Source organism: Corvus moneduloides, chromosome 25 (genome assembly GCF_009650955.1).
Source record: "Corvus moneduloides isolate bCorMon1 chromosome 25, bCorMon1.pri, whole genome shotgun sequence".
Lineage (NCBI taxonomy): Eukaryota > Metazoa > Chordata > Aves > Passeriformes > Corvidae > Corvus > Corvus moneduloides.
Window position 1 is genome coordinate 83,234 of NC_045500.1, and position 19,720 is coordinate 102,953.

General features: G+C 44.7%; 1 protein-coding gene across 3 annotated transcripts in view; it reads right to left on the reverse strand.

Moving 5' to 3' along the window:
- LOC116455604 (PR domain zinc finger protein 10-like) overlaps positions 1 to 15,608 on the reverse strand; it is a 17,580-nt gene extending 1,972 nt beyond the window's left edge. The window contains exons 1-4 of one of the 3 annotated variants that reach the window (XM_032133656.1): positions 15,454 to 15,542; positions 5,753 to 5,942; positions 3,525 to 3,692; positions 1,915 to 1,974 (exon numbers count right to left, since the gene is read on the reverse strand). In XM_032133656.1, coding sequence (XP_031989547.1) covers positions 1,915 to 1,974; positions 3,525 to 3,692; positions 5,753 to 5,845 — 321 coding nt within the window. In that variant the 5' untranslated portion in view covers positions 5,846 to 5,942; positions 15,454 to 15,542. Of the gene's footprint in view, positions 1 to 1,914; positions 1,975 to 3,311; positions 3,693 to 5,752; positions 5,943 to 15,370 lie in introns of those variants that run through there. The other 2 variants (XM_032133658.1, XM_032133657.1) reach the window with 2 other exon arrangements.
- Between the last annotated feature and the right edge of the window lie 4,112 nt (positions 15,609 to 19,720).

Here is a 19,720-nt window from a genome sequence, read left to right on the forward strand (position 1 = left end):
GGCTTTTCATCCTTCTCTACAGTTGACATTATGTGACTTCTACTTTGTGTCTCTGACTGTTATGCAGCTTTTATGCTAAAATCCAAGTTCTTGCCTCTTAATATATATCAGATAAAACTGAGAACAGTGAATTGGGCCAGTAGTGAGGGAGCAGACAACAAAATCCATAATGTAAGCACTTGGTCTTAGAACTCCAAACTAGTTGCTTTGTTTAAAGAGGTATTAAGAGTAATTTATGAAACTTCTGAAAAACAACAGCAAAAGGACCTCAGAGAATGGTGTGACGGTGAGGAGGAAACCACCATGACAGTCTAGTGGTTGACATTTCAGAAACTGACATTTCTGATGGCAAGTGGCCACAGAAGATGCATCATTATTCCTCCAGAGTGCCAGCAAGGAGAGGGCCACACAGGCTTGGATCTACCTGTACCCACTATTAGCATTGCCTACTACTAATCACACCAAACATACCCTTACTTGCACTTCCATTTCAGGCACTGTACGGATTATGGGCATTATTTTTATAAAACCTCTCACCTTCTTTCTACAATAAAGTTTCTTCTGAAAGACAAGAGGAGCTTTAATTATTATTTTATCATTAGTTGTCAGGTCAGGGATCTCCCACATGAAATGCTGATGTAAAAACAGCTGCAAAGGCAGGAGTTGCTATAATGAGGGATTAACCCTTCACCAAAAAATTAATACATGTGTTAGGACTGCTGTCAGACAGTGTTGGAATGGAGGACAGGCCAAGGACACACAGACAAGTGCTTCTGGGATAATAACAGAAGATCACCTCTGTTGTCACTGCCATCTGCACTGCACACAAGTAATCGCTATTTTTAATTAATCATGTATTTGTTAAATGAGCTTTAAGACAATTAAATAGGAATTTTTGGCTTCTTAATGCAGGGAAATTTATGGAGCAAAAAATTCCAGAACAATAGTCCAGAGAATGAGAAGACAGGTAACGCCTTTATTGTGTCAGTCATTGCTTCCTGTCTGTGCCTCAACCATTTAGAAGGTCTTTTAGCAAGAAAATTTGTTTTCAGCACACATTGGATACCTCACTCTGCCCCAAGACTGTCAATAAACACACATTTTAATGATGGCTTTGGTGATGATTCAGATCTAACACATCCATTCACACATGTCATTAAAGACCCACCAAGCAGTAACGATTTTAAGTCTATGACAAGCAGAGAATTCCAACTAGAGAGATCTGAAAGCACCTTTCTACAGCTGATTACCACAGTGCAGTCCCCTAAGATACCAGTAAGAGTTAACAACAAAACTTCCCCATCCATGATGGATGTAAAAAGAATAAGGAAAAATCATCATAACTTTATAAACACAGGCTGCAGTTTTATTCTCTTCCCAGACCACCTCACACTGGCAAGCCCAGCACACCTGATAAGGGAGCCACTCACTGAACTTCTTCAGGTTTTGCACTTAATTTCCTGTGAGGTTTCTAGTAAACCCAGAATTTAATCCAATTTTTCTATCCCTCAAGAGCCTTTGTGGACTTAAAGACATTTGGATCAGAACCTGTATGCAGACAGCTGCAAAACCAGCCTTTCCAAAATGGCACAATCAGATGACATTAGCCACATCTGCTGCAGGGACACTGTTGAAAGACTTTTCATGCTGTCTGGGGCAGTAAATTAGAATTCTTGTTGAATATGAAGTAAAAAGAACAAACCTAAAATAATTCTTAACTTTTATTGTCATTCATGCACAAGCTGGTAATAGTGGTTTTTGGTCTTGATCAGGGTGACAGCACAAGACCAAGATTGTCACTGGACAACTTCAGAGACAGCTCATTATCCTCTCGCAACACAACAATGTCCCTTTACCTCCCCTAACTATTCCCTCATAGTTTTAGGCCCAAGATGAATAATATCTCTTCCTTACCTGCTGGGTGGTGGCATCCTGTTGGACGTAAGCCACTTGGGACGGATCTGTAAACAGAGTCTAGACAAAGTGAAAAAGGCTTATCAAACCAGCCCTGGGGGTTTTTACTCCCAACTCACACAAAAGTTATCCTGCCACCATGAAACAACCAACATTTGAGCCTTTGTCAGCTTCTAACATGCCTGTTATCACAGCAAATTACTTCAACTTACCCAAGTGGACCTACACACAGAAGTGCTCCATAAAGAGTTAATATCATATTTATGTAGCATTTTGCATCTGTACAGCTAAAGTGTTTCACGGGGTTTATTTTTTTAATTACCAAAATCACTTTGTCAATTGTTGATTTGATAAAATCTACAGAATGAAATTCAATAGCTCTATCAAAACTGTGTAACACTTAAGGGCAGGATAGAAGGTAATTATGAGCTTTTTCTTCCTGAAGATTCACAAGACTCCTGCATGCTTTCTTTTGAGGAACTATCAGGCACATCCTGCATGGGACTTTGATAAGGCCAGGATGCTGTTTAATTTCATAGAAGCCATGCCAACTCCAATATTTTGGAAGAACAAGCCCTGACAGAAGCCTAGGAAAAGCAAGACTAAGGACTGACTGAGGCCAGCTTTACTTAGCCAAAATTTGAAATATCTGAGCTTGTTGCAGCCTAGCTACAATGAAATAAAGCATGGTATAATACAAATTCCTTTAGCACTGTGATAATTTCATCTTAGATGCAGAAGAGTGTCTGAATACTACACATCTTTTGACACAATGACAGCATTCAGAGTTTTGGAGTTAGTTGGCCAGTAACTTCCTGGGAGATACCCTCACAGGACATCCTTTCACATTCATTTTCTGGGACAGCTGAGAGCTGCACAAGGCAGACTGTGCCACACGAGGCCCTGCCAACATGGTGGGGGTGTCAGGTATGTGCACTTTGTAGCACAGCTGATCTGCCGTGTCAGCAAAGACATTTTAAAACACTCTCGACAAAGCGAGCCTCTTCCTTTTAAATCTGTCCACACAGAGGCAGAGATGCAGAGCATATTGACCCCATATAAACATGTGCTGCAAGGGAATAAAGGCTATCTGATATGATTATGCAGAAGAAAAAGACTATAAAAGGTCTATAAAATCAACAACTCTGCAGAGACTACAAAATTACATTGAATAAACAGACATGCTCTGCAAAAAGACACAACTGTTATTGTAACTATTAACTATGACAACTGTACTACACAAAACAAGGGCTCTTCCAGAAGGAAGATAGATGGCTCTTAGTTTTTTACTGGATACAAGAAGCAGAATTTCTGGTGAGATTATCCTTGTTCTGGAAAAAACCTTTGAGTAAATTATAATCTTGTCCACCTTCAGTGAAATAACCAGCATTTCACAATTCATAGCCTCGCCATCCTTTAATGAGCAGATTTGCACATCAAACAAATGAACAGCATGAAGTCCCTGCTCAGCAGTGGGCAGAGTCGCTGTTGGGAGCGACTGTCTGCTATTTTCCAGTCATACCACTTGGCTGGTAACTGGCTTTCATCCCAAACAAGATTGTTGTGTTTTCTAGGTGCCAAAACCAGGGTGGGCTCAGAACCACACGTGCCTGTGTAGCTTCCACGGGGTGGATGTAAACAAGGGTGTGCTCCGAGGTGTCCACAGAGGTGTAGGAGGTGCCGTCAGCCGTGTAAACCACCTGCTGCGCAGGCCCGCGCTCCTGCTCGTCACTGTACACGATCTGGGCCACTGTCCCCGCCTCGGGGACAAAGTGCACCTGGGGAACAAAAAGATCCTGGACTCACACCAAACACAGGCCAGTGGGACACAGCACCACAGTCACAGGGTGCCTTGGAAAGCAGAGAGACCTTGTGTCCCAACTAATCTGAATGCATGAAAAACACGTTTCAAATCTCACTCAATTATTCTACCAATAGAAATCTGGACACAACTCCCATCAGTCTCTGGTTTTACTCTGTATTGCAACTCAAGACATAACTGCTACAAAGGGCACTCACTCATACTTAGTTCTTGCATGATACTTTGAAAATTTGTAAGGGAACAAGTTCATATTTGAACTGATGTATCTATTAAATTTATTGGGATATTGTTTCCCTTTATGCTCATATTCTGTTGGGGTTCCTCCCCCCTGGCATGGGGTCTGGGGGGAGGGGACCCTGAAGTAGAGGCATGGCCTACGGGGTCTCCCTGCTCCCATGTACCCTAATCCTGTTCCCCACTGGTTGTTTTGTGTTCCCCTGCCCAGGAAGGACCCTGCTGGTCCCGTGATTGCCAGAGCTCTTGGGCTGGACCCCGGCCATGCAGCTGGAGAATAAAGATCTCTGAAAAACATCTATTAAGAATCGGTCCCTATTTCTTTCCCATGGGCCTTGCTGTCTATACATGTTGCAGAAATCCCCACTGCAACAATATTCCTTTCAGGATTTTTTAATAATGACTTCATTCAGCTAGTTCTGTAGTTGGAGGTAATCTTTGCTGTCTGATGAGAGGCTAACAGAACTTATTAACTCTGATACTCCTCAAGTTATAGTATTGCAGCTCTCAGAGGCAGCAGTAGGGCATATTAGATTGCTTCTCTGTAGTATGTATGTGCAGCATCAGTAGAAAATTCAACTATTTAAACAGACAAACATATAACTGAAAGCATTAAGCACTGATTCCAAGGACTACTGGAACAAGTTATGTCTAGGGGAGCACTTTAATCTAAACAAGTCAATTTTACCCGAACATTATGATCTTAACTGATCTGGCTAAATGAGCTAGAGTACTGAATTCCATTGAAAATAGGAACACATTTAGCTTTTGCCATCCTTTACATGCTGAAAAGCATTTTCAGTGTATGGGAAAAACAGGACAGTTAGCAGGCAACCTAGTTTGAGTACAACTATTCATATTCACATAAAATTCTTTCACATAAAATGATGCCAGAGTTACGTATTTTGTTTATTTTGTTTCACTTTTTAGCTTATGCTTCAGAAGACACCTGGTGCTCCCCCGTGGATGCTCAGTGCTGATTGTGTACAATAAATTCTCTCACAAACACTACAGTTTCACATTTGGAGAGCTCTCTGCAAATGCTCATTAAGCCTTAAAACTGCCATGTGGAAACAGCAGCATGGTTATCCCATTGTAGAGAGAACAGAACACAGGCCATTGAAAACTGCCTTTCTTGGCAAATTTCAAAGCTGGAAATTACTAAGAGAGGCAGAATTTCTCAGCTTGTAGGTCAAATGCCATGCAGCATCCTTTTCCTACCATACTTGAAAGAGTAAATCAATTTACAGAATTCTAGAAATTCCCAGTTGCGTTGTCTCAGAGGCAGAGGGACAAGCTGCATACAGCAGAACCTGACTGCATTAGTCACTTACAATTAACATTTCTCCCTTCCTCACTACCCAGATGCCTGGCTGGAAAAAATTACTCATATTACTTTCCCCAAGGTCCACCCACAGTTTCAATTGATTTGAATGATGCCATCAAAAGGGGCTGCCACAGAGCACAGATTTTGTTCATGTTTATTACTCTGAACACCCTTTCACTCTCCCACGTGGTTCTAGATATATTTGGACACTGAAACTTCTACAGCCACTGCCTGGTTTTGTTCAGCTCATTTCAGACCTCGATGTCTTCACTGCTGCAGTTTGCACAGCTCGGTTTCTGAAGCTATAACCCAAAATCACCAAAGAAATGTTTGTCTTTCTGCTTAAATGAAAGCTGAGCTTCTAGACTCTAAGTCAGGGCCAAATGGGAACTAACCCTCCCCACCAATCCCAATCCACCCCAAGCAGAGGCAGAGCTCTGGAGGGCACTAATCACCTGAGCAGTGTTCTGTTCCTGTGCTGCAGACTCAGCCCACACCTGAGGACTTTCCTCTTTCAAGTCCATCTCCTCCCTGCCTGGGTGCTCCATGAGGAGAAAGATCTACTGGAGCAATGTCTGGCTGAAGGGATTCATCTGTTCACTGTGTTTCTGCTTCCAGAAGACAAGGTGATCTTCAGCAACATGGCTGTAACAAAACCAGAGAACAGAGACATTAAAACCAGCATGACACATGTCACGGAGCTATGAGAGATTTATTATTATCAGCTACCACACTTCAGTAACACAGAGTAAAGCAGGTCTGACTTTACAAACACTTCCTACAAGACCCAAACACCTTAAGTTACGGGAATAAAGGAACAGAAATCTTATCTCACTGAATATGGGTAAGTCCTGCCGTACACCACTTTCCATGTTCCATTAAGGAAGAAACAAATCAACCACTGCACCAATGGCACTGAAAGATTACACTGAATTCTTCCTGCATGTCTTTCCTTGACCACAGGCCATCCACACCACCTGGTCCTCATTGTCCTTCTGGCACCTACAGGCCTAGAAATCAATAAATATTGCAAAAAATGGACCTGAGGCTTCCAACAAGAAAACACTATGTTCAGACATGCATCACCAGTTCCTCAGTTTGCCTGAAAGAGGTTTTGTTTGAGCACCAACTGGTTTTCCATGTACAGACAGATTTGACCTTGGACAAAATCCCAGTCCCAGGTTAGTACAAGGCCGTGTTACAATAGCCAACTACTAAAAAGGAACAAGGAAACTTAAACTCTCAAAGATTCTGACAAACTGCTTCCAAGCTTGGTTTTATTCACCTCTTGCAATTTTATCGGGGCCTCTCAATCTGCCATTGGGATTCCAGAAGGGTAATTTACAGCTCTGGTGATTGGTTTAGTCAGTGGTTCAGCACCTTCCCAATCCTTCGTCTCTAATGTCATATTAAATCACAGGCCAGGAATTATCATGAGGCTGAGCCCACTGCATTTCTCAGCTACTCCAATTAACTTTATTTTATATCCAGTGCCTTGCTGGGCTGATCCAATGCCAGTACCCATCTGCGCACCAGGAAGGAAGCAGAAGGCTCCTTGCTGATGCTTTCATTCATTTGCATTTTAAATGCAAATTATTTTAGTCATAATTTATCCCTATAAATGCTAGCATTTGGCTTGTCATTGACAAACTGAAAAATAGATAAGGAGAGGTAAAAAAACCAGCAGGCAGTTTCTGTCTCCTCCTAATTTTGCCAGCAAGGACTAAGCTATGCAGACCCGAGCACTGACTGTTCCACTGGGCCTGGCCAGCATGGATAAATCACCAGGGCAGGGAAGTCTCGGGCTAACATCACTGAACTGCATGGTGGAGCAAAAAAATCATATTACTCACATATAGACAGAGAAGAACAGTGGGGAAGATATTTCTGGGCATCGCTAGACACCAAGTCATGCTGTTACTGGTAACTGGAGTTAACACTTGCTGTCTCACACTGAACAACCCAGCACACGTGGGCCCCACAAAAGCAGACACTGAGGAACTGTTCTGACTTTCTCTTATATCCAAACATCTCCAGATATGGGAATACAGGGACAGAAATCTCATCTCCATTAATATTGCTTGATACAAAGCATCCCCAAAAAGCACTTAGGAGAAAAATTAAAATGAAATCCATATACCAGCATTCAGTGTCTGAGCTCAGATCTCCTTAGTATGAACAAATTAACTGCAGCAAATATTTAGAAGTGATAAACACCAGCCTTGCTCTCCAAGTGTGGAAAGTCAGGGCAATCTACGGATATCCAAGCACACACAAGCTCTGATCTATAAATATATACCATCCATCCCTACACAGAACCTTTCACCTAGCTACTTGTTATTAAGGAACAAATTTGGAATTTTCTCATACCTAATCCTACCTCATTCACTGACCTCCTTCACTCATTTTATCAGGTATACAACCACCACTGTATGAATATATAAATATATACATCTATCAGGTATATGATCACCTCTACCCATATGAAACATGACAGCATTTATGTCAGTAATACACTGTGAAAAACTTCTTTGCAAAATTTAACACCTATCCTGTTGATATTCTTCAGCTGGTTTATCCAAAACAGCTCTTTTCCTAGACTGCCAGTATTAATTAAGAGCCAATTCAGGTAATTGCACTAACAATACCCAGTAGTTTAATCAATTACCTAACTGCTTAGAAAAATAAACACTAGAGGTTTCTATTTTGGGTGGTATGATTTCTAAAAATATATAATTACCCTGTTAAAAATAATGCAATTACAATAACTACTAACTGAATTAAGGGAAAGGCACAGTTCTAGCTAATTCCACATGGTGCAACAAGTAGCAGAATTTTTGGCTGACTTTCCCCACCAACAGACACTGAAGGTCTGAAGGAAGATGCTGACTCACTCCTGCAGAGTCATTTTAGCACAGATAACTTACAACTTGAGTACAAAGGAGACTGAAGGGTTCAGGCAGGGTCTTTGATAGACAAAACTGGGTATTAAGATTAATCTCTGAAAAAAGAAGTACCAAAAAGTTGGAAAGGAAAGCAGAAGACAGTCATTTAATGGTTCCAAAAGTTAGCACTAATTTAAAATCTTGGGGGGAAGAAAAAAAAAAAAGCAAGGCTGAGCCAAATTCAGTGGCCCAGTGCTGCAGATTCTATAAACAGTCCAATTATTGCTGTTCTTGACAGAAATGAAAATAATAAACAGCTCAGGCCAGCCAATTGTGCAGCAATAAGGGACAATAGTAGGAGCTGCAGGATTTGCTGATGCTTTCAACTTCTGTACTTCCAAATTCATCCTAGGATCTGCCTCTGGTGTGCATTCCCTCAGTACATCTGCAATCATGAAAACACCCTGAAAAGCACATTTCCCTGGAAACATGGATGGGCTAAGAGCAAAGACAGTGCAGGAGGAGACAGGCCATGTCCCAGAGAGGTCCCAATGAAGAGGGCAGGAGGCAGGAGCAAGCATCAAAATTCTGCTGCAAAACAAGCCCTGCAGTCAAGGCCAGGAGCTGGAAAACACAATCTGATCCAAAGTCACTGACAATAGAACTGCCACAAAACACCAACACCTGAGCAAGTTTTCTGACACTGATGACAAAAAGACCAAACTAACTTTGCTCACTGATCCTCCCTAGGATGCTCCTCCTCGTTAATCCTGCACAATCTTATTTCCTGCCCTAGATCCCGCTCTCAATACCCGTTACTGCCCTGACACTGACAGCCACAACATCTTCAAATTTTAACCATTTCCCTGTGGTCTTCTCTCAGCTTTGGTAGTTTTTTAGCAGAAATAAATGTGAAACTTTGGACATAAGCATTGCCAAACCACTGGCATGCAGGGAGCACTCTCTGCTTGCTCTACACTGTATGCCCATGGATTATCCTTTGCAATTGTTGATTTTTCTCACTGTATTGAGCACATCAGATATTTTCAGACAAGCTAAATAAACACCAAGACATGCACCTCAACAGGAAGCTCTGCTATGTCCAAGGGATTACCATATCAATCTGGGTAACAGAAATTGAAACTCATTTGCAGAAATCCTAAAAGAAAAAAAATATAATTAAAGATAAAAGGCATTGTGATAGGATATACTCAGTTTTTTCCCAGTATGAAGAAATTAGGCTACATTTTGTTATGAAAATCCATGTAGAGGTTTAGTAAAATAGTAATCCAAACAGCTTGCTTAAACTAGTGTTAAATTTACATGTTATGTATGTCAAAACTATATTCTTTCCACTACAAAATATAGCTCAAATATTATTCAATATACTATCTTTTTTTTTGGTATGCTTATAGCAAGTGCTTCAGTAACTTGAAGATGATGAGATTTTACTTTTCTGGAAGTTGAAAGATTAGTCAATTATGAGACACATTGCCCAATAGTCACCCCAAATTCTTCCAGCACCCTAATGCTTTCATACAACCCAATGAGCATCACAAACATGAGCAAGAAGCAATGCCAGTGTGAGATCTTAAAGCATTTGCAGTAACTGCAGAGACAGCATTTTCCTCCCCAAAACCAGGCATGCCTCACCCTGCCCGTGCTGTGTGATGACACAAGCTGAAATAGTAATAGGCTTAACTATGGAGTACAAATATAGCCCAGTACCACTCTAGCATGGCAGTGGTGAGGCAGGGACAGTCCTGTGTGTCACTATCTATCGTGCAAATCGCAACACAACGTGATCCAAGAACCAGCACAGCTTCTGTGACTTTGAAATCCTTCCTGTAGTGGAACATTAGCTCATTTTGAGCTGTGCGAGTAATTAACCATCCCTTCAGGACAACAGGTTTGTCTCAGAACACCATTCACATTTACCTTCCTTTTCTCAACGCCTTCTTGGACCTGCTGCTGTCACAGACCTACAGCCCTTTCTCTTTAATTTTTACATTTTACATCTAATCCAGAAAATGTCATTAATGACAAAACTTCTCTTTCTGCTGCTCCTGATGCCTGGAAAGCACCTCAGTGTCATTGTCTGACATTTTTTGAAATCTTGCCTAAACCTCCTTTTGACCTCTGTGACACTCTCCAACCCCTCCCTCCTGTTCCTGTGGGGACGGTGTTTTCTCTGGAGCTGGGCTATTAAATCAGCAGCTTCCCTGTGCACTGCATGCAGCTCCAGAGGATGGCAAAGCACTGCTCAGAGGGGCAAAATGCCTCATTCCCTATCCAACAGCAATGTCCTTATCAGCTTTGCTGCTTCAGCATAAGACACCCTGAGCCACCACAGCTTCACGTGTGGCCCCTCAAGGGTGCATCCATGACCCCCCCTGCAAACACTCAGGAGTGAATGGTGCTGTAAGAGAAAACCACTAACAGCAAAGTCACTGCTGGTTTGTGTTTGGTGTCTAAGTGTTTTCAACACAAGTTAAAAACAGTGAACTCACCTAGGGCTTCAAAGGAAAGCCCTGAAAGTCAGAAAAAAGCACCAAACCAAACCAAAAAATCCCACCCACCAACCAACCAAAAAAACCCCAAACAAAACCAAAAAACAAACAAACAAACAAACAAAAAACCCACCCCAACAATAACCATGTTTTCTTGGCAAACCTGCTATTAAGGAATGACAATTTCTTTCAAGGCTGCAACTACGCAAGAAGATACAGACACAAAATCTCTGGGGACTTCATTGCAGCAATCTCTGCAAGGCTCACTAAGGACATTCTGCTGAAAAATCCAAGCCAGTGGCTGCCAAATGCTCACTTTTGTCCCTTCTCCAGGATGAGAAAGGGGGAATATTAAAGCCAAGCAAGGGGAAAAGACCACCTCCCTGCTCAGGGAGCCATAAAGCCACTGCAGTATCTCAAATGAGAACCCACTTTACAATAATGGTGCATAAACCAGCTAATGTGATTTACTCCCCAGTGTAAAAGAGCCTTGCCGTAGCTTGAGGTTCCCTGCAGCAATAACAGCAGGGACTATCGGCTTAATCCTCCCACGACTGAGCTCACTGACAACTCTGTGTCACCCCAGCCATGTGCAAGGGCAACAAGATTGGTACAAAAGGGGTTTTATGACTCTGGGTCTTCCTCCAGCTTTTAACATGAAAATGATTTATTATGCTCAAAAGGAACATCACATGTGTCTGCAAAAAGCTTTATCCCGCACTTAAAGTTAATTATCCCAGTTTGCCTAGAAGGCAGAGCCAGTGCATTTCCTGAGATCCTTTAGCAGGAACATGCTTTCATTGCAGCAAGAAGGTTTCTAACCTCATTCAGGACTGAGTCAGGACTGCCGTCATCTCCTCTGCATTCCCATCCATCACAGGCACATACTGTTTCAAGGAACTCTGGCCCTGGTGCATTTTGCATGAATGTTATCAATCAGGTAATGTAAAACTACAATATTTATGTTTTACTGGGGAGTTAAAAATGGAAATCATACTAGGGCTGGGACAGCAAGGATTATTTATTTCCACAAAAGGAAAAATGGCTTCAATTTATTTAGTTGAATAATAAATAGAAGAGCTCAGCCAAACACCAACTCACTCTTTACTGCAATTGTGCATAATGAATCTATCTATATCCATATCATTATGGCACATCCATCATCAAAGCAACAGTGAGCTGGAAGAGACCTCTTAGACCAAGGCCAGTCCTCTGCTGCTGTGGCCATCACATGTTACAGTCCTTTTCCTAAAGGGACAGTGTCCAGGCACTGAAGGTGACAGCACAACAGTCTGATGTAACTATTCTCTCACAACTTATCAAGTAAGTAGCTGAAAATCCATTTCTGCCACAGAATATAGGAGATCATCCAGCCTGAGCACAGGTTAACATCCTCCTGGGGACTACGTAGGCTGGCTTTAGACACCTACTCAGAGATGCTCCAAGATCATCTCTCTTGAGTCCTAATTCTTGTATAATTGTTTCTCACACTATCTGTCCTCTCTCTCAGTGGGCAAAGAGTCAACTTCATTACTTTCTACATATGCAAAGCTCTCTTCTTTAGTCACCTCTCTTCCCATTTGCTCAGCATCTACATATCCACTCCAGCAACCAATTCCTTCCTCCCACCCTCAGCTTCCTGAATCCATGGCCATGTTCTTCATGCTTTTGTCTTCTGAATGTTTCATCCTCTGAGGTCCCTGTGATACCATGGGCTGTTGAATCACACACTGCAATTCTCGGGCTCCAGCTGCTCGAGGCAGTGACCTGGCCTTCCTCAAGGATTTGGTTTATAAATCACAGAGAGGGAAGTCTGATAAAGCAAGGAAGTGGGGAAAACGTGGATTTAAAGTGCAGGATGACACGAAAGGAAAATAAATGTCTGTATCAGTGTGTGCTACAGTTCTGCCCACACAACCTTCAAGAAGGCATTGTTAGGGGCTACTGAAAGAAAACAAATCATTCCCCTCCAGCTTCCTCCTGCCACTTTTTTGTCTCCCATCTCTTCTCCTCCTCCAGTAAGCTCTTCCCAAAAGAACTGTCAGTTGGAGGGGACTCTTCCCCTTCCTACAAGCAGGTGGTGCTGCTTCGTCCCTCCCTCTCCCACCCCCCTGCACCTCTCCTCTGCATTAAATCACCTGTCTTAAAATTCGAAAAAATAAAGCTACCTTGTTTCTGCACATAAAAACACACACCTAAGATGGCTCCTTCAGAATAGCTGCTGTGCTCTGCACTACCCCAGAGAACAAATGGACTACCTGCACTTTCAAAAAGGTGGGGACTGACATATAGAGCCATTTCAGGGCTACAACAACTGCACGTTTTACTAGCAGAAGATAAAAGTGACAAATAGACCCAGTCTCATGTTCAAGTCCAAGAAAAATTCACCATACAAAACCAGCCCCCTTCATTAGCTACACTTAGAAGTCCATTAGAATTCAGTGTACACAGCTGTCAGCAGCTGCAGGTGGTCAGGAACACACTCGAAGTGGCTGCTCACTGCAGAGCAATTTACCCCAGGAGAGCTCATCCATGGATTTTCTGCGCAGGGTAGGGGGGTAAGGGTGCCAGAGGAGAGCAGACGACACCACAGACCCGTTTCTCTCTAAAATCAAATTGTCAATTACTCTATCAGAGAATATTAATAACAATTACACTGATATCTCATCCTATAAACAAGGTAATAAAGCTGTCTCTTTTCACACAACAGAAGCATCCATATAGCAAAGTGCCAAAAACCATCATAATTTTGGAGAAAAGTTTTCCATTTAAGGACAGACTAGAGCAATACATGCTCTTACATTACTTTTCCTAGAAATGAAGGCATTAGAAGGCTCAAGACTGCCAATTATTTTATTGTGTCCCCAAAAGATGCAAAGAATCCTGTTGTAAAATCAGTTGGTGATTCATGAGCATCTCATCTTCTAACTGAACTACCAGAAAAAAAAGTCCCTGAATTATTAAAAATCTAACAGAAGAAAGTGAAAGTTCAGTGTTCAGTCTTCCCACTGAAATTCACAGGGAAACACTGATAGGCATTTCACACACCCAGCTTTGCGCTTGATCATTCTTTAAATACCTGTAAGAACCACAAATATATAGCGATATTCTAGACAGGTTGATGCTGAGGTACCAAAAAGTGCATCACAAATACTGACCCTTCATTTCACTGTCGGGACTATGACTACTGTCAGTAGCCTAAACCAAGTCTAAATTCTAATTTAGGGACCCTGTAAGAGCCCTCCTGAGGCTCTACAAGGTACAGCTGAGAGGTAAAAGGTGACCACACATAGCTCTTGTACAGGGAAATAACCCTAAAAAGGTGAGTTATCCCTTTAGGATGAATAATTCTGAAAGGCACAGCAGCAGGACCTTGTTCTTCCATTTCAACTCAACCATTTAATGAGCTCACATCGACTCATTTTTAATGGAACTGGGGCACAGGAGGGGAAAGGGGACAACTCCACACCAACACCCACAGAGCAAAAGAGCCCCAAGGTCAAGCATCCACTTGCTACAACCATACCAGAGACCACAGGAACAGGGTTTTTGGCACCAAGACCACTATCAGGAGAGCAGTGGACTCCACAGCTTCTACCTGCAGCAACTGCTGCTACTCAAACAGCGACCCACATGGATGGGACCACCTCAGGGCAGCGGGGAAGGGGTTAACTTCCCTCCACACCAAGCCTCAGGGCCACCCAGCCAGAAGCCTTGCCCTGCTGGGGCCACACTGGCGCCCACTGGGCCCTTTGGAATCCCCCTGGGGCAGGAGGACCTCATGAGGAGAGGACCCCCGAACACGCCACCCCACTGCCCCCCACAGAGCACACTGCAGGCCCCCCACCCACACCTCCTTATATACCCTCCGCGGCCATTAACAGCCAATCCGAAGACGGGGTGCGACGCCCCCTCCCCTAACTAGGCCAATAGGAGACAGGGGCGCGAGGCACGCGCCCAATCAGCAGGCGCGAGTGCCCCCCGCCTCCGCTCACAACGCCCGCTTCCCGCCGCCGCGCCCCAGCGCGAGGCGCCGCCGCGCCCCCCCGCCCCCGCCTGAGGGCAGCGGCGCCATCAGCCCCCCTTGAGAGCGCCTGGCGGCCAGCCGGCCCCAACCACTGAGGGCTTAGGGGGGACACGTGCGGGCGGCCAGGGCAGAGGCTGAGCGGATCGGATGGGATGGAATGGGCCGGGCCGGGCCGGCCGCCGAGGGCGGGGGAGTTGGGCTGAGCGCGGGGCGAATGGCCCAGAGTAATGGTGGAGGGATGAGACCCCCCACAATGCTGGGGGGGGGGCAAAAAGATGGCTCCGGCACCCCCCTCCAGCCGCTCAGGTGCAGGGGTCCGGACCGTACCACGCAAGACGGGGGGGAGCAAGGGTGGGCAGCCCCTTCTCCCCGTGTCCGGGGTGGGTGGGGGATCCCGGCTGAGGCGGGGAGGGGGGGAAGCGGACTGTACCTCTCCTGCGGGGTGGGGGGGGGGAAGGGGAATGAGTACGCCCTGCTTCCCCTCCCCCCCCCCCCCCCCCACTGGCGGGAGCGAACGGTTTATCCCGGCCCCGCACCGCCAGCTCCGGGCGCCATCTTGGGTGCGACTAAAACAACAAGTCCAAAACCCCCGGCGGGTCCCTGCAGCATCCCCGGGCCGCGCTGCCCTCCCGGACCGTCCCATCGCGTTACCTGAGGGGGTCTCGTGCGGGCGCCGCGCCCCGGCCGCCGCCGCCGGCCCCGCGGCGGCCCCGAACCCCCCCACCTGTCCTCACCTCACAATGGTAGCTGCAGAGCGGGAGGGGGGGCGGCCGCCCGGGCCTCATTACCATAATCTGCCTGGCAACAAGCCGCGGCGTCGCGCGCTGATTGGCTGAAACTCCTCCGCCAGCCACGATGGGGCACAGAACTCCTAAAGCAAAGGCTCGGAGCGTCCAGGTCAGGGGACCGGGGCGCGGGGGGGGATCCCGATCCGCGGGGAGGGGAGCGGGGGGGGGTCTTCTGCCCGGGTTTTTACTCCCCTCTTCGGGTGCTGGTGGCCAATCAGAGCCCCGCTCTCATCCCCGCCAGCGGTATCTCCGCCAATCAGGGCGCGCCTTTCATCGCGGCGCTCCGCCCCCCCACTGGGGGAGGCTGTGTGGGCGCCGCGGGCAGTGCCCCCTACTGGCGGGGCGGGGGAGCGCCAGGCGCCCCCTGGTGGCGGGAAGGGGCGGGGCGGCGACACCTCTCACACCCCTCGCTCCGAATTTTCCAGGACAGGTAGCGCCAGGCCCATCCCCCGCTCCGTCCTGGATAAGGAGGTGACTCCCAAACTGTTTGTGGGCTCCCAGCCATGATGCTCTGCAGCCCCTTCAGCCCCATCTTGCAGCCACTTGGAGCATGATTACCTACAATTGTGTCAAAACCAGTGGATTCCACTAGAATTTTACTTAAAGCTAATAAACTAAAAGCTGAAACGTGAGCTAGTAATATCTGTCGAAGGTCCACCCATGAGAAAATACCCACAAAAGGGCTCCCTCTGCCTAAAATGACCCTAAATGGTGCTATAACTTAATATTTTTCATGGTACGTGTGTCTGAATCCTAAATGTCTGCTCAAAGAAGGATAATAATTACTACCGTTCAAAAATGTAACTAATTGGTCATTCCAATGACCATTCCAACTCTAAACAAGTATGGTTACTGCCATACTTGTTTTGAGTATTTCTCTATTTGTATTATGGTGGCAAGGAAAAACATCCCTTTGTTAGCCCTCATTTGCCATTAGCACACACTCAGATAGCTCTTTAATCTAGTAGGTCAGTGCATATTTGTTAAGCCAGACAATCCCTGTGTTTAGGACCTTTTAGGTTTATTCTAAATGGTTTCATGGACTGTGTGTAAACCACTATTCACTGCAGTGTGGGCAGCTACAGATCTCACAATGGGCCATTGTGGCCAACTGACCTAAGCTCAGGAGGACAGGAAGGGGAAATTTGGGTTAAAAATGAATCACTACTTTTACAGAACTGGTTCTGCTCCGTCTCTACGTTGGGAGAACAGCAAGGGGGTCAGATCTTGGTGCCATTAAGTGTAACTCTTCATTAGGTCTGTCCTTTTAAAGCCTGGACTAGTCTTTCAAATTAAGAGCTGCTGTTGTATATTGAAATCATCCCCTGTTGTACTGACCCAGCCCCTTCCGTGAACAATCAAAATTTCAAAAACAGCCCACAGAAATACAAATTTTCTAAATTCTGTTTATGAACCTCACCTTAAAATGTTAGATATGGGTGTTAACCTCAAGTGAGCAGTATTAGTTTAATTTAGAAGTTTGTTGGTTTTTTTCCCCCTTAACTATACTTTACACTTCTGGGCAGTTCTCTTAATTTAAATTATGGGAGTCATGGAGCCAATTTATTTCACCGTCCCATAAAACCAGTTTCAATTTTGTTATACCATGCTGAAACTTTAGGAGAACAAGTACTACAAGGAAATACATAAGAGCAAACAAAACTGCTTTATTTCTTGTAAATTTTAACAGCTCCCTGCTGTGTTACTTTTTAAAAAATCAAAGTGCATTTTTATTTGGAGTTTCCAAGAGTCTCCCTAACAGTTTTGAAGAGTTGCTGGCTTCACCACAAGAGCTGTAGTCCCAGGATGTGATACAGAACAGTGCCCTTTCCTGAAACAGGGTTCATATTGAAAGTTGTTCCAGAGGTTATTTTTTTCCCCTTGTGGTCAAATCAGTGCAAGTTCACCATGGATGCAGCAAGGTGCCAGATGCTGGTCTGATTCATCCCCTGCAGTGTCCGGCATCTGATGTAATGCTTATTCCCACATTTCATGTGTTGTTTCTGATGCTCCAGTACAGGCTTTGTTTCCCCCACAGCCTTGTGCTGGCAGAGAGAGAGCTTATGTATTCCACATTTCATGTGTTGTTTCTGATGCTCCAGTACAGGCTTTGTTTCCCCCACAGCCTTGTGCTGGCAGAGAGAGAGGCCTTCACATGAGGCTAATTTATTTTTCTAATCTGCATAGTTCAAGTGAACTACACGAAATACCCCTCCCCCCCCCCTTCACCTCCAGTCTGGAATGTGCTGTAACCCTCCTGAAAATCCTCCTTTCCCCATTCAGCTCCTAGGTCATCAGATCCATGTCTCCATCCCTGCATCATCTCATTTGGATGCTGCTGTTGCAACAATTTCTCCCATCTTGCCTGTTCTGACTCTTCCCTCTGGCCACGCCAAGGTTCATTTTTCCACTAGTTCCCACATGGAAGCAAGTGTACTGACTGTCTTCTCCCCTCTTTCAGATTCCAGGTGGAAAAGCACACTGGAATTCCACCCTATTTAATTTACTCATGAGTATCTATTTGCCCTCTTTCCCTTGGTTCTCCTCACTTCTTCCTTTCACCCAGAAAAACCACTCCTAAGTCTCTGCCTCAAAAACAAGCCTCCCACACCCAGACCCACTCCCTAAAGCTGCTCCCCGACCCTCTCTTAGATCCCCTAGAAAGAGTTCCTCGTTTTTCCCCATCTATATGAATGTTTCAGGTTGTGTTGGGGTTATTGGATTTTTCTCCATGACATAATCCCATTTTGAGGAGCACATAGATTAAACATGACAAAGAAAAATGCTCAAGTGCTCTAAACTCATTTGAGTTATAGAAGCAGCCACTGGCTCCCCAGCCCTGGTGACCTCCCAGTCTCATTCTGTGCATGACAAGTAGGTACTTAGGCCTAGATTCCCAAATTAAACTGCACATGGAATTGGGCTATGCTTTGTGGCACCCACCTCCCGCCCCTTGTGCAAGTCAGCAGCTGGCTGTGATTTAAAACTCCAATCTAGAAGATGGAAAAACTTCAACTCTGTCCCTGTGTCTGTTAGAACCTGCTAAATTGTAATGCAACTGAAATGTAATTACTTTTCATCCTGCACAGAGAATATGAAACATGAATTCACTAGTTTAGAGTAAGCCACAATAAATTTAATTAAAGCAGCCTCATGTAAAACACATACAAGTACAATAAAGTTATTTTATTTTGGTTCTCAGGATCACTCCTCCCTCAAAAAATTAGTGGGTTTTTTTTAACATACTGAATTAATTCCTTTAACTGCAAGAAAAAAAACTGACTAAAACAAGTTTGAGGGTGTTGTAATAGCATCTGCATCAACTCAGATTTTTAAATTTTATTTTAAATTAAAATCATACCATTAGCTGAGACATTTTACCTCACACATTCACTATTGGCTCTTTTTTCCTGATTTGTCCCCAACTAAGTGGCATTTATCCCCCAATATTTAATAATAAAGAAGCACAGAAATAAGCCAGGAAACAACTTGCATCGCCCCCCAGCTCCCTAATCTTCACTGGGCATTGGTAAAAGATACAGCAAGTTTTAGGAAAGGGCAGCTTTTCAGTTCACTGGAAATCTATTTAGCAAAGCCCTGCTGGCGTGTAGGGATAGGAAGAGTGCATCCTGATGCCAAAATGCCTGCAGGGAAAATACTTTGCCACTCACACACCAATATCTCCCTGACTCCATCAGAACAATATTTATAAAGGCAGCTACTGGTCCTGTGATGCCTTGAGATCCCACGGTTTAAGAAGACAGAAATCAACTGGGAGTTCGGCATTTCACAGCTTTTGCTGCAAACTGTCTCTTTGCAAGATTCTGCAGGGTGAGAAGGGGATTTTTCCTTCTTGTGCGCAGCCTCTCCTGTGGAGTCCCAGCCTTTCAGCAGGCAGTGTGTTGTGGTTCCAGTCAGCCCAGTTTAGGCAAGTACAGGAACTCCAGTGCAACCCAGTTCTTCTTTCCATTGCCAGACTTCCTCATTCTTGGAGCATTTCCCAGAAATCTGTGCTGGACAGATGTAGTTCAACTTCAAATCCAGGTCAGCTCCTTCTTTAGCTGGGATTACTGTTGATTTAGTGCATACATGTCTTCTCTGGGAAGGATCTCAGCTACCATGATCCTGCCAGCACCCAACACCACTGGCTGATTTCCCACTGGAGTTCAGGTGTCCCCATGGCCCAGCCCTGGTTGTGTAGAAGCATTGCCAT